The sequence below is a fragment of the Cyrtonyx montezumae genome, unplaced genomic scaffold (assembly GCF_038088225.1).
Source record: "Cyrtonyx montezumae isolate F1298 unplaced genomic scaffold, pur_monq_1.0 scaffold_7, whole genome shotgun sequence".
NCBI classification, from domain to species: Eukaryota; Metazoa; Chordata; class Aves; order Galliformes; family Odontophoridae; genus Cyrtonyx; species Cyrtonyx montezumae.
This window is the reverse complement of record NW_027072078.1, coordinates 21,284,963-21,298,268: the sequence shown is the minus strand read 5'-3', so window position 1 is coordinate 21,298,268 and position 13,306 is coordinate 21,284,963. Positions and strand designations below refer to the sequence as shown.

Below are 13,306 nucleotides of genomic sequence, written 5' to 3'. Positions count from 1 at the left end.
CAAAGGCACAGGGACATGCTTCTTATTCACTTTTATTCTTCCCTGACAGAAAAACGTGCATGTCCATAACTCTGAGGGGCACCGTAAATACCTGAAGTTGATGGAGAAGATTCCTGAAGATGCAGAGGCCACAGTGGTCCTTGTGGGTAAGAGGCAGCATGTAGACTACCCCAACGCCAAAAGAGACCGGTTTAGATCCTGGCCTGGGCCCAGCTGTGGGTGCTCTCTCATCTAAGAGATATTTGGACATCTAGTACATATTCTTAGGGTTTAAGTTGGGAAGGAGCCTTGTCACCACAGGAGAGTGTACAGTACATGTTATGTTTGTAGTAAACATGAAGAGTGGCTAGAAAGGGGTGCTTTTTTCCTGACATTCAGAAGTAATGAATGTGGGGAACAGTCAGGAGCTAGCACCTAGCTTAGAGGTGAACATTCAGCCACAGTCACCAAAACATCCCATTTTGAAGTCCAGAAGTAGGTAAATGCCTATGGCACTGATTGCTGGCACTACTCTAAGGCCATGGTTGGCCTCTTCCTAGGCTGGAAACACACCTTGCCAGCAGCTGGGCCCTTCCCCTGGCTAGTTTTAGTTGGTTGCACATGCTGAAGAGCCTTGAGTTTTGAGAATTAGAGCCCAGCAGCTGGCAGGGCCTCTGAGATCAGCTATATCAGTACCAGAAAATATTCCTCTTTACAAACAAGAGCTGCAGGCAGTCAGGCTGAGCATCAGTGGGTTTAGTACCTTCTGACCACAAGAGCAGTTTTCTTCAGCACTTTGCTGGCATTGGCTTCTGAGCAAACACAGCTGTGCTACAAGCAAACTAAATGTCATTGCTTGTCTAGCAGATAGAAAACTTGGGCAAAGAATCTTGGCAGCTCAACCAAACTTAACCACGATGAAGCCAGATTAGTTTCATAAATGCACTCTCGGTACTCATCTGACTAAACACTGGCCATTTCTATATCTTGGGATCCTCATAGCCATTCAGATTGCCCAGTTTTGCCAGTCTAACACAAAATATAGCTCATTGCTGGACACAGATGGCAGAAAGATCAGTAGAAATGTGAGAGAAATAGAAGTTCTCAATAAACATTTGTGTTCAGCATGGGAAGGAAGCAGCTGGTATGCTAGAGGATGCGGGAGTGTTTCCCAATCTGTTAGAAGCTGTGAAGACTGCCAAACATTCATGAGATGCGGACATCATAAAGTTGTGTAATTAACTTGTACCTAAGAACTGGCTTATTTTCATCTGAAAAGGTCTAAGAATGCAGGGAACATACAAGAAAACCAGAAGAAAGCTAGTAGTGTCAATGCTCAAGAAAGGACATACAGCAATCCAGCACCTATAGGTTGTTTAACCTGACATCCTTCCCAGCCAAAATAGTGGCAGAGCTAATATGGGATTCAATTAATAAAGAGCTAACAGATAAGAATGTAATTATTGTTAAGCAGTGAGGTTTATGGGAAATAGGTCATGTCAAGTAAACCTGATTTCATTCTTTGATGAGATTAGAAGTTTCTTTGATGAAAGTAACTGCCAACATATAGGAGACTTCCTTCCATAAGGCATTGGCTTAGTAGTAAACAACCTTCTGATTTAAAATCAGCTCCTTATAATGTAAGTAGAGCTCATGTGTAAGAGATTGCAAATGTAAGCTGGGGAATGATCAGAGACTTTGAGCAGTTCTCAGCACAAAGCTTGATGCTTTGTCAATAGTCTATAGAGCAGCATACTGCAAGGCTATGAGAACCTCCTGAATTGCTGTTTCCACTAAGGCAGCCCACTGCAGCTCACCTCGTGATTAATTCTGTTTAAAACTTTGCCTCCTGGTAGGTTGTGTACAGTTCCTGGAGCAGCCAACTATGGCCTTTGTTCGACTAAATGAGGCTGTCTTCCTGGAATCTGTCTTGGAGGTCCCAATTCCTGTTAGATTCATCTTCGTGCTGCTGGGACCAAGCCAGGCCAACATGGACTACCATGAAATTGGTCGGTCAATCTCCACCCTCATGTCTGACAAGGTGAGGAGCTGACCAGCAGTAACGCTGGCACATGTAGTGGGATAGTTCCTTAGAAATCAGTCCTGGGACAGGAGTGCTGAAGTGATGCTCTGCAAAGAGCTAGGTGGGAAAGACAAGCTTGAGCAGCGTGGGGTAAATAACTCCCAAGGATGGTACTTCACAACAAAATAGTATAGATGATAGTATATTTTGGGTAGTTCTATATAGATGGGATACAAATAATACAAAAGAGAAGATGGCTCACCTTCAAGATGTCAAGGCTCGCAGGGGACTCCACGTAGGAGGGATCTCCAAGGAGAGATCCTTTCCTGGTGGTGGTCAGCCCTTAAATGGGGGTTGGGAGAGGTGGAGCAAGGCTCCACCCCTTCCAATCACACAGGTATATCACTTCCACCTGTGCCCCCATGGCTGACTCAGTGCTCACCTCAGGTGACCAATCAGTGGTTCAGGCCATGATTCAGCAGTTCCCATACAAGCAGGTAGAATTTTTAAGAGCAGTTTAGCTAGACCAAGGTAGGGTGCTTCATTGCAGAGGGAAGAGTAGGATAGACATTTGGCTGGGACAGTTGGAGGTAAGGAGAAGGGCTTGTACATAAAAGCAGGAGTAAAGTACCACCCAGGATTGGAAGAGTTGTGTTCAGTTCACATTTCATAAACAGTGATGTGAGGAGGCCCAGTGATACCTGTGACCACGATGCTTGGCTCAGGCCACACTGACAGGACGATCTAGCAATGCCTGGGGTCTGTTCATCAAGAGTTTTGCCAAAGCTTTCTACCTAACTCCTATGGCTGTAGCATCCTTGTAGAAGGACATCAAGGAGAAGAGATTAGGAGTAGAAAAGTTTTTCTGCCAGGCACATAAAATGCTAGAAGTTTTCCATCTGGCTGGATGGCAGGAAAGTGAAATTCATTATCCTGGTAAGGAATTAAAGGCAAAGAAGAGAATCTGTACATCTGCTGAGTGCATCCAAGACAGGAGAATCAAAAGTTCACAGGGTCTTCTTAGCTGGTGCCACAAAACTGAGTAACAAGCCTACTTGTCCTGAGAAGAGCTAGAAAGTGCCCTCAGAGCAGGTGAGTTTCAGGCAACAAGGGCTGAACAATCCCTTCCCAGGAGTTGCACAGGGCTCAGCTGAGGCTGTTTTGAGTTAAAAGAGACGAGCTGCCATATTCCAGTTCTGGTGCTTCATTTGTGGGCTGATCTTGCTCATCTGAGCCTCTCTGCTCTTTCTGGATCAGAGAAGTCAGCTGCAGCAGCTGAGGGTGTCCATAGCAAGGTTACACCGTGCCTGGCGCCAGAAGAAGAGAATGGTATCATTTACAGCTTGAAGCTGTGGCTCCAGGGAGTCTGTGTACTGCAGAGACCTTAGCCACCCCTACCTGCCTCACAGGCTGTTCACTTGTTCATCATCTTCTAGCCTTTTCAAGAAGTAAGGCAACACTTCCACCTGTTTGCCAGCCACCTCCTCTACTATTTGCAGTAGGGCTGTCCCTTCATGGTCCCCTTGGAGCCCTTCTTTGTCATCTTGCACTTGCTGTCAGGAGCATCTCCAAACCTTTCTACCTTATTTCACCTGTACAGTTTCTCTCCTGCTGTACATACCTGTTTTTCCCTTCCTCTGCTATTATAACAGCAGCAGGACCAGCACAATGAGAAAGTACTACAAAAAGAAGGATGCTCACCTGTCTCTCGAAAAAGCTCACAGAAAAACTCCACAAAGGAAGGTCAGAGTAGAGAGTCCACTTCAGCAAGAGATCCTTCCTCAGTAGCAGTCAGCCCTTAAATGAGGTCGAAGAGGTGAAGGATTACCTTCACCTGTGCTTCCAGGGCTGACTGAGTCCTTTCTCCAGGTGCTCCATCAATAGTTGAGACCATCACTCAGCAGTTTCCATACAACCATATTTTCTGCAGGATAGCTGGGAAGCATGAACCTGATTTTGTTTGTAGGAGAGGTTCCACCAGGGGAACCGTGTAGTCTGGTGGGACACATAGCTAGCAGAGATACTGCAAGAGCACAGTTTTGGGCTAGAGCAGTGCGGCCAGGGGAGAGTAGCAAGGAGGGAAGGATAGTCCAGGAGGGGAGGAGAGGTGTGGTATTAGGTGAGGTACTGGGTAGAAAGACAGGAAGGTAAGATTCAGGAGAGTGTGTCACAGAGTGGCAGTAGTGATACAAGGAGTGAAGGGAGTGGGCTCTTAGTAAAGAGTCAGAGCACTAGGTGATTCTAGGATGTAAATGAATAAGTGCAGGCTTGGACTGAACCTCCTTCCTCCTCCTTTTTCTCTGCTCCTCCCAGCTTTTCCATGAGGCTGCATACATGGCTGATGACCGTCAAGATCTCCTCAACGCAATCAATGAGTTCTTGGACTGCAGCATTGTCATTCCTCCATCTGAGGTGGAGGGGAAAGACTTGCTCAAATCCATTGCCACCTTCCAGAAGTTAATGCTGAGGAAGAGGAAGGAGAGGGAGCAGAAATCAATGAAGGAAGGGGATGTCCAGGAAGCCAAAGGTCTCTCCACTCACATTTGGGCAAAAGAGTTTGTGCCTAGTGCCCTGTGCGCCCCAGTGGGCCCTCCCTTGCAGAGCCTGGCAGAGGGCTGAGCATGGCCTGGCTTCAGCAGTGGGCAGTGGTGGTGGGGGGCAGCAGGTAGGGGTATAATGGAGGCAGGCCAGAGTCTGTAAGCAGCTGGGGATACCTGGAGGCTGTGGGATGTGTGGTTAGGGGAGGCCAGCAGATTAGCATGGCAAGAGGAAGATCTCCATGGGGTATGGAGAAGGGCAGCTCAAGGGTGACCCTGAATTCCCTCGCTCAAGCCCTGCCCTCCATGCACCTCCAGAGCTGTGTGAAGTGAAGGCTGAGGAAGAAGAGGAGGAAGCTGAGGACGACCCTTTGAAGCGGACTGGAATATTTTTTGGAGGTCTGGTTCGGGACATAAAGCGCAGGTACCCCAAATACCTCAGTGACATCAGAGACGCCTTGCACAGCCAGTGTCTCGCAGCCGTTCTCTTCATCTACTTTGCTGCTCTCTCTCCTGCCATCACCTTCGGGGGACTCCTAGGTAATGGGCCTGCTTTCTGGTCTGCTCTTTGCACGCTGGAACACTGGCTGTGTCTGTGGGATGCCGTGCTGGGGTGGGCTTTGGTGTCGCTTACTCAGGGAGAGCAGAGGTGCTGCACCGTGGTCACTGCCTTGTCCTCTCCCTGCTGCTTGGCTTCTCCAGCCTCAGCCTGCTGCTCCTTTCCAGGCAGAACTGGGGGATGGGGACAGACACTGGGAGCTGTCTCCCCAGAGCTCGCTGGGCTCCATCTGCACTCCCTGCCCAGTGCAGGGGACGTCTGACTGGTGGGAGAGACCTGCCTCCTCCATGTGGAGCTGAGTCTACAGACTGCAGTGATAGTGCCTGTGTCTGGGCTGTAACACTCACATGTTATTCTCTTTCCCAGGAGAGAAAACTGAGGGTCTCATGGGGGTCTCCGAGCTGATAATCTCCACCTCGGTTTTAGGGATCCTCTTCTCCCTGCTTGGAGCCCAGCCGCTCCTGGTCATTGGCTTCTCAGGGCCTCTGCTGGTATTCGAAGAAGCTTTTTACAAGGTACTTGTGCAGCAGCATCCATTTGTGGCTCCCACTTGCTCTGCCAATGCACTGGAGAGGGCAGTCAGCATTTCCCAGGTCTCCACAGGGACTGTGTTATCTGGATGCTGTGGGTCCTGCCTGGCTGTCCTCAGCTCAGCCAGGGCTGGTTCTGTTTGTGCTGACCTGTTGCAGGTCAAACTGCCAGGACTTCTGTCTTCTATTGCCATGTCTCATGGGCTGACCCTGTTGAAGTGTGACAGTGGTAACAGCACTCCTTACCTGCTGAATGCAAGGAAGGCTTTGTCCCCCAGCTGTGCATGTCATCCTTCCTGACGTAATGAGTACGTGTAGCTGTATCCTAAAATACTGCTCTGGAATACTTTACCTATGACTCCAGCCCTGAATTTGCTGTCTCTGTGGTGGATGCCTGTGGAGAGAAGGATGGCTTTTTCCAGGAGGGTCTGTGGTCTTAATGGGGAGAAGACAAGGGAGAAAGCCTGAGGAGCCATGAGTAACTTGTTACCCTTTCCATTTCAGTTCTGCCAGACACAAGGCATTGAGTACCTGACAGGCAGAGTGTGGATTGGTTTGTGGCTCATCGTTTTCATCTTCATTATTGTGGCAGCTGAGGGAAGCTTCTTGGTGCGCTACATCTCACCCTTCACCCAGGAGATCTTTGCTTTTCTCATCTCCCTCATCTTCATCTACGAGACCTTCTACAAACTGTACAAGGTGAACCTTCCCTAGGGAGGTGGCCGGTCACGTCTCTTGGTGCCCCCAGGAACCTGCTCCTTCAGCATACAAGAGGCAGCAGAACAGGGCCATCACAGCCTCAGCTTCCCTAGGTGTTGTGCAGAGCATCTCTCTGCTGGCCTCCCACAGCCCAACCCAGCTGGCCCCTGTACTGCCAGAGGCTGGCAGGGTGATCCCTGAAATCTGCCTCCCCCTCTCTTCCTGCAGGAAGCGTTAAAGAGAGGACACTTATCTCCCCAGCCCTCTCTAGCTGGATAGGTTGTGAGGCGGGGTGACAGATGTTGAGATTGTCTGCACCCACCATCTAACTACCCTCCCCTGTCTGCAGAGCAGGATCTCCTCCACATCCCCTCATCCCCAGTAGTGACAGTACCCTCTGCCCCTCCCTGCAATGACAGTGCCTTGTACTCCTCTCACCTGCACAGGTGTTTGCAGAACATCCTCTGCTGAAGTTTTACCCACCAGATGTGCAGAGTGGCCTGAATTCCAGCATGCTCTCTGCAGATGCCATGTCACTGGGAATCAGGATGCAGCCCAACACTGCTCTCCTCTCCCTCATCCTCATGTTAGGCACTTTCTTCATTGCCTTCTTTATGCGCAAATTCAAGAACAGCCGCTTCTTAGGAGGAAAGGTGAGAAGTTTGTGAGGCCAGATGTTGAGGACAGAAGGACATGCCAAACAAATAACGCTTCTTGCTGCATCCCTTTGTTTCTTACTTGTTGAAAGTCTGAATTAACTTGACTGCAGCACTGTGTCCCCTTTGTGCCTTATCTGGCCCTGTATGATCACAACTGCACCCTGGAGTGCTGCTTTGCTTCATGTGTTGCTGGTACCATCATGCAAAGAAACACAAGCAGTCACTTAAGTGCCATGCAGACAGGATGGCTGTGGGTGGCAGCTGGCTGTTGATCGTGATATCTGCACTGTCCTGCTCCAGTGAGCTTTTCTGAAAAGTCCTCTGGGCCTTGGGGATGCTCCTTTGGCTGGATACGAGTCTGTTAAACTAGAATAAAAGTACAGCTTACAGCTTGTTCCCTTTTGACATTTCTGAGCATGCGAGGCATCTGTGTAATACCTGGAGCACCGACAAAGTAGGCCAATTGGAACAATTGATTCTGTAGGAATGGCTGGAGGACTGTGCCTTATGGGGCAGTGGGATGCTCAGCCCCATGGGCCAGCACTGCACTCCTTGTCCTGCTCATTGGCAATGCTCAGGTTTGCAGTGGTGCTTGCCCCCTCTGGCCCTTGGCTTCCCGTAGGGGAGTGGGTGTGGGGAGCCAGCACGTGCCCTTTGCCAGCAAGGATGTTTGTTCCACAGGCTCGGCGGATCATCGGAGACTTTGGGATCCCCATCTCCATTCTAGTCATGGTGCTGGTGGATTACACCATCACAGACACATACACCCAGGTAGGTGCCAGCGCTGCCTCGGAGCCCCTCCTCCAGCACAGGCAGTGATCCGTGCCATACCATGGCCTGCTCTTGTGCAACTGGGGATTTACATTTCCTGCCTTGTTAGTCATAACAGTGCAAAGCAAACAGAGATGCTCCCCTCAGCCTTACTCCCACACTGAAGGGAGGCTCCAAGGGTCTATCTGAGATGGAAACCAGAGCTAGAGGGGCTGGAGTGCCCCTGTACCCCTCTGATGTTCCTGCTGTTAGTAGAGGATGTTTTAGGGGACCAGAGAGAACCAGTGCAGTTAATTCCCTGTTTGTAACTCTAAAACCTTGTATTTGATCAACATAACATAGTTTATTCATACTGAAAAGAATGCCATAGAATAGTTTCAGTGGTATACTCAGTCATGTTTTTAGTACTTACATGTATATGTTCCCCTTGTCTGTAGGCTACTAAATATTTTGATCATTTTATCTCAAACACAGTGATCTCTTGCCCAGCTTGTGCACATACTTAAATGTTATCTCACAGATTCCCCTTTTTTGATAGATACACTGTTAAACCTTTTTGTTGTTGGTATTTCTTTCAACTAACATTAGGGAGAGAGTGAAAAGCAGTTCCTGTTCAGCATGCTAGCTTTTTATCAAGGCAGCCCAAGGCTTAATGGATTCCAAGTGTATTCTTAGTCATTTAAATCTCAATGTAAAATCTGGTTTTGTCAGACGTTAGTAAAATCATACACATTGTTACATCCTTTTCATAACCGTCTATGCTTCTACAATTCATATCAAAAGCATTATCATTTCAGTATTAACTCAGCATATGTACAAAGCTTCCTGAGAAAACAGTACTTAGTTACACAGCTTAGCTCAAGTACAAGCATTCCAGAAATATTATTCATACTTATGCTGATTAACATAAATGCAAATCATAAACTCTTGCTGCAGTGTTCACACAGATAGCAAGAGCTGCTATAGAGCAGTGCAGAGTCAAGAGTTTAAGTGCTGGTGAAGGCAGGGTCGGGACCATGGATAGATGGGAGACTGTGTGGTCTGTGATGGGAGCACAAACACGATATGCCCTCTGAACATGCTAAGGGTGAGGTCATTTCCAGAGAATGTGGCTAGTTCCAGGGCCCACACTGCAAAAATAATACTGAAAAAATGTCTCAGAAAAGGCTCAGTGTTTGGAAAACCACCTCAGAGAAGATTTACCAGTCCAAGATGCTTGGTTTATTGAAGCAGAGGTCAAGAAGCATTTTAAACATGATCTGCAAGCCCTGACATGCGGGTGAGGTTCCTGAGAGAAGATAGATACTGGTCTCTTGGACAAAACCCAAGTGAATTCCAGAAGCTAAAAGAGGAAATGAGACAAGCCTCTGTTAGAAACAGGGGACGTGGGATTTTTTTTTTACACTGAAGTCGATAATCCATGAGAAAGTTCAGGTCAGTGGTGTCCCATCACCAAAGGTGTTCAGACCAGGGTGGCCAGGAGGACTGAGGCTAGTGGGCATGTATGTACTGATGAATGACTGCTTGGTTTTGTGGCTACACCATCAGAAGCTGAATGTCCCATCTGGCCTGTCGGTCACATCTCCTCACAAGCGTGGCTGGTTCATTCACCCCATGGGCAGCAGTGGGACCTTTCCATTGTGGATGATGTTTGCCTCTGCCATCCCTGCCCTCCTGGTCTTCATTCTTATCTTCATGGAGACACAGATCACTACGTGAGTACTTCCCCTGCCAACATCCACCATCGCTAACCTTGGGGCAGGCAAGGCTGGGATGGGCACTGGTGTCATTGCCGTGGAAATGCATCCATACCCCAGTGAGGTAGCTGGGGCAGGGTCCTGCATGTTCCTTCTTGGGTTCTCCCATCATCTCTCAGTCACCCCCAGGATTCAGTGTGGTGGAAATCTGCCTCAGCAACACATAGGAGAAAACCTCTAGCCTGAGGTTGGCTTCTGCCATTGCCGTTTTGGTTGGTTTCTGCCATTCCTGTGCCTGGCCATCCTTGTTGTTCCCCATGTATGTTCAGGGAGTAAACATTGTCCCCAGCTACAGTGCTGTCCTGGGCACTGACACTTTCTGTGCTGCAGTTGCACCTGGCTAACTCAAGCTGTTTTTCCTCAGGCTGATTGTGAGCAAGAAGGAGAGGAAGCTGCTGAAAGGCTCTGGCTTCCACCTGGACCTGCTGCTTATTGGCACTATGGGTGGGCTCTGTGCACTCTTTGGGCTGCCCTGGCTTACAGCAGCGACAGTGCGCTCCGTCACTCACGTCAATGCCCTGACGGTCATGAGCAAGGCCATTGCTCCAGGAGAGAAGCCCAAGATCGAGGAGGTGAAGGAGCAGCGTGTGACAGGAGTGCTTATTGCTGCCCTTGTCGGTGAGTCTCTGCTTGTGTGAAGGAGGAGGGTCAGGGCTGCCCACTCAGATCTCATCCTGCTTGTGTCCCTACCCCACTTGCAGGGAGTGCCCCCCCTGCCCTCACAGCACCGACATTGATCCTTCTCCACAACACCTCCAGCCAGACCCATCTTGAACCCTTGCTCCCCAGGAGGTGGGAGGGGGATAGGGACGGTGAGGTTGGCATGGGATGATCTGAGCTGTGTCTCTGCAGGCCTGTCCATTGTGATGGGGAACATGCTGCGGCAGATCCCACTGGCTGTGCTCTTTGGCATCTTCCTCTACATGGGGGTTACGTCTCTCACGGGCATCCAGCTCTACGAGCGACTGCTCCTGATCTTCATGCCATCCAAGCACCACCCTGACCACATTTATGTTGTTAAGGTGAGTGAAGGCAAGTTGCAGGAGAGCAGAAGAGGAAAAGGCAAGCAAGGGAGTCTTCTTGGTGATGCCTTCTTGCCTTCTTGGTGATGCTTACCTTGGTGAACCCTTGGTGATCCATGTGGGAGGAAGTGTTCTTAGACAGGATTTACCTTCCTAGGTAAAGACGTGGAGGATGAATCTCTTCACCTGCATTCAACTGGCCTGCATTGTGCTGCTCTGGGTGGTGAAATCTACGGTGGCATCTCTAGCCTTCCCCTTTGTTCTGATCATGACAGTGCCATTGCGACGCTTCGTGCTGCCCCGCTTCTTCCACGACAGGGAGCTCAAAGCCGTAAGCAGACAGCTGTCCTTACAGTCTAGCTCACAACACTGTTGTGAGATTGAGGAGACTAGGCAGACCAAAAAGCTTGGAGGTCTGTGGCCACCAAAGCTTTGCCTTTCTCTGCTGTACCTGGTGGTCTTAGATGGCTGGTGGCTTCCTCTGGGTTTGTAGCCCTGAAAATAGAATGTGGGATGGGTGGGCAGCCTAGGGCAAGGAGACAGAGAATCCTGCCACACAGAGACCTGGAGTAAAGGTTTTCTTTTACATTCTTCTCCCCACTTGTGGCTATTTCATCAAGGAAGCAGCAGCAAGGGCAGCCTAGCAGTGCACCAGCTACTTGGCAGAGGAGCACTTAATCACAGTGCCAGGGTGCTGGCAGCTCCTTGGGTGTTGCCTCCTGAGCTCCTCTTGGAGAGCAGTCTGGAGCTGCAGCCAGAAGTGCAGTGTGCCTGGGTGCTGCTGGCAGGGGAGGAGCTGCTGTGCTGAACAAGCTCCCCAGTGCTCGTGGGCTGTCAAAATAAGAATGTATTGGGTTGGAGAAGCATGGGTGGGCATGAGGAGCAGAAAAAAAGGGGCCTGTTGGGAGGGAGGGAACAAGAGCTTTGCTTTTCCTGGAGCTGGTGCAGCCACATTGCATAGCTCACTGGACACCGTTGGCATGTGGGGCTGCTGTGACCTTCAAAGCCTGCTCTCTGTCTTTCCTCAGTTGGACTCAGAGGATGCAGAACCAAACTTTGATGAGGATGGCCGTGATGAGTACAACGAGCTGCATATGCCTGTGTGAACTGGGGCCTGCCCTCCCTGCACTTGGGGCAGGCTGCTCACACCTGCTCATCCCCTCAAGGACTAGCAGGAGACTTGCCGTGAGTCAAGCAATCTTGCCTGGACCAATGAATGGCTGTTCCATAGCTCTGCAGGAGGCAGCCTCTGCTCCTGCTGCCCCACTCACTCAGCAGAGGCTGCTTGTCACTCTCCTCTCGGACCTGGTAGGCTGAGAGGTGCCTTTCACATCCCAGAGCTGTGTGGGTCCAGAGCACCTGTGGGTTAGGGGCCTGCCCTGTCCTTGCTGGAGGCAGCTTGTGTTCAGTCTCCGGGTGGTGAAGGGGAGCCACGCCAGCTGGTACCACTATGTCCCACTCCATTTCCATGAAGCTTGGGTGTTGCAGCACAATGCACCATTGGGCAGTCACAGGGACAGGCCCCATGCTGCCTGTGTACAGACAGTGGGCTGGGCGAGGACACCAGGCTCCATGCTCAGCTAACAGATGCCTTGCTCCTGCTCCCTCTGTTCTTGCAGCCAGACTGATGACCCCTGCATCTAAGTCTGGGGCTCCCTGGGAGGCAGTGCCAACCGAGCCCTTAGTGCATGCTCCAGCACTGGGGCAAGGAGAGACCAGCTTCCCCTGCACTGCTGGGATGGGCAGTGCTGCGTCCTGACACCTTGCAGATGAGGGGTGCTCTGCACGTCCTGTCCTCCAGGCTTTCAGCTGGAGCCCACCCTCTCACAGGACTGGTTTCCACTCTTGCCCAGCACTCAGGAGGCTGTTTCCTCATCATAATTTTTCCAGCACTCTTCCCAAAAGAAAAGCAGCACTGGGAGGGGATGAACAGGTACCTTGAAGCCTTGGTTGTGTGCCCTGTTGCATAAAACAAGCCCTTTGCCATTCTGCACCTCCACAAAGGTTACAAGGGTTCTGATCCCCATCTCCCCATCCCTGAGCACAAGCCACATTTAAGAGCTATACAAGAAATATAGTGCTGGAGCATAGGACATAGTCCTGTGGATCCCCTCTCTTTCCCTGTGCGGTGGTCACTGGTTCTGGCTCCCTGCAGCCCTACGTTGAAGTCACAGAACCCCTTGGCCCCATTTCTGCTCCCATGCTGGAGTGACGCTTCATATCCATTCCAGCTGGAAGAAGCAGCATTCAGCGTGCCCAGCACTTATTTGTGGCCTCCTTTGGGGCCTGGTAGGGATGTGTCCTAAGATCTGGACCAGCAGCCTCCATTCAGAGCAGGCAGCCACAGTTCTGGCACGTGGGTGGCTCTGATATAGTGCCCTGAAGGTAGGAGCCAGAGTAGCCTTGTGAAGGAGGCTGGGATGCGTGCTCCAACACTGATCAGCCATCAGATCTGGGACGAGTCACTGCTCTGGTTCCCGTTTATCAGCCTGGCTCCTATGGGAGAAGGTCGGTCCCACACCTCCCCAGGAGGCCACACAAACACCCGCAGAGAGCGAAGCCCCTCAGCAGGAGGCTGCAGCCCCACGCCGGGCCCACACGCAGGGTGTCCATGTGTCTGTGGCCGTGTGCGTGCTGTTCTCCCTGTGTAGTGTAGGAGGCCTGTTGTTGCTGTGCATTGTGACTCCTCTGACTGTAGTGGAAACAGCTACACCAATAAACTTCACAGGAACCACATCTGGCTCCCTGCCCCTCAGGTGAATGGGGAGAT

General features: G+C 50.5%; 1 protein-coding gene across 1 annotated transcript in view; it reads left to right on the top strand.

Annotated features, from left to right (window-relative positions):
* Positions 1–12,910, top strand: part of SLC4A3 (solute carrier family 4 member 3) — a 29,770-nt gene extending 16,860 nt beyond the window's left edge. The window contains exons 11-23 of the mRNA XM_065751157.1: positions 50–146; positions 1,836–2,020; positions 4,316–4,529; positions 4,858–5,079; positions 5,465–5,613; positions 6,133–6,327; positions 6,774–6,980; positions 7,668–7,757; positions 9,306–9,472; positions 9,879–10,132; positions 10,367–10,536; positions 10,694–10,867; positions 11,565–12,910. Coding sequence (XP_065607229.1) covers positions 50–146; positions 1,836–2,020; positions 4,316–4,529; positions 4,858–5,079; positions 5,465–5,613; positions 6,133–6,327; positions 6,774–6,980; positions 7,668–7,757; positions 9,306–9,472; positions 9,879–10,132; positions 10,367–10,536; positions 10,694–10,867; positions 11,565–11,642 — 2,202 coding nt within the window. The 3' untranslated portion in view covers positions 11,643–12,910. The remainder of the gene's footprint in view (positions 1–49; positions 147–1,835; positions 2,021–4,315; positions 4,530–4,857; positions 5,080–5,464; positions 5,614–6,132; positions 6,328–6,773; positions 6,981–7,667; positions 7,758–9,305; positions 9,473–9,878; positions 10,133–10,366; positions 10,537–10,693; positions 10,868–11,564) is intronic.
* The last annotated feature ends 396 nt before the right edge of the window (positions 12,911–13,306 follow it).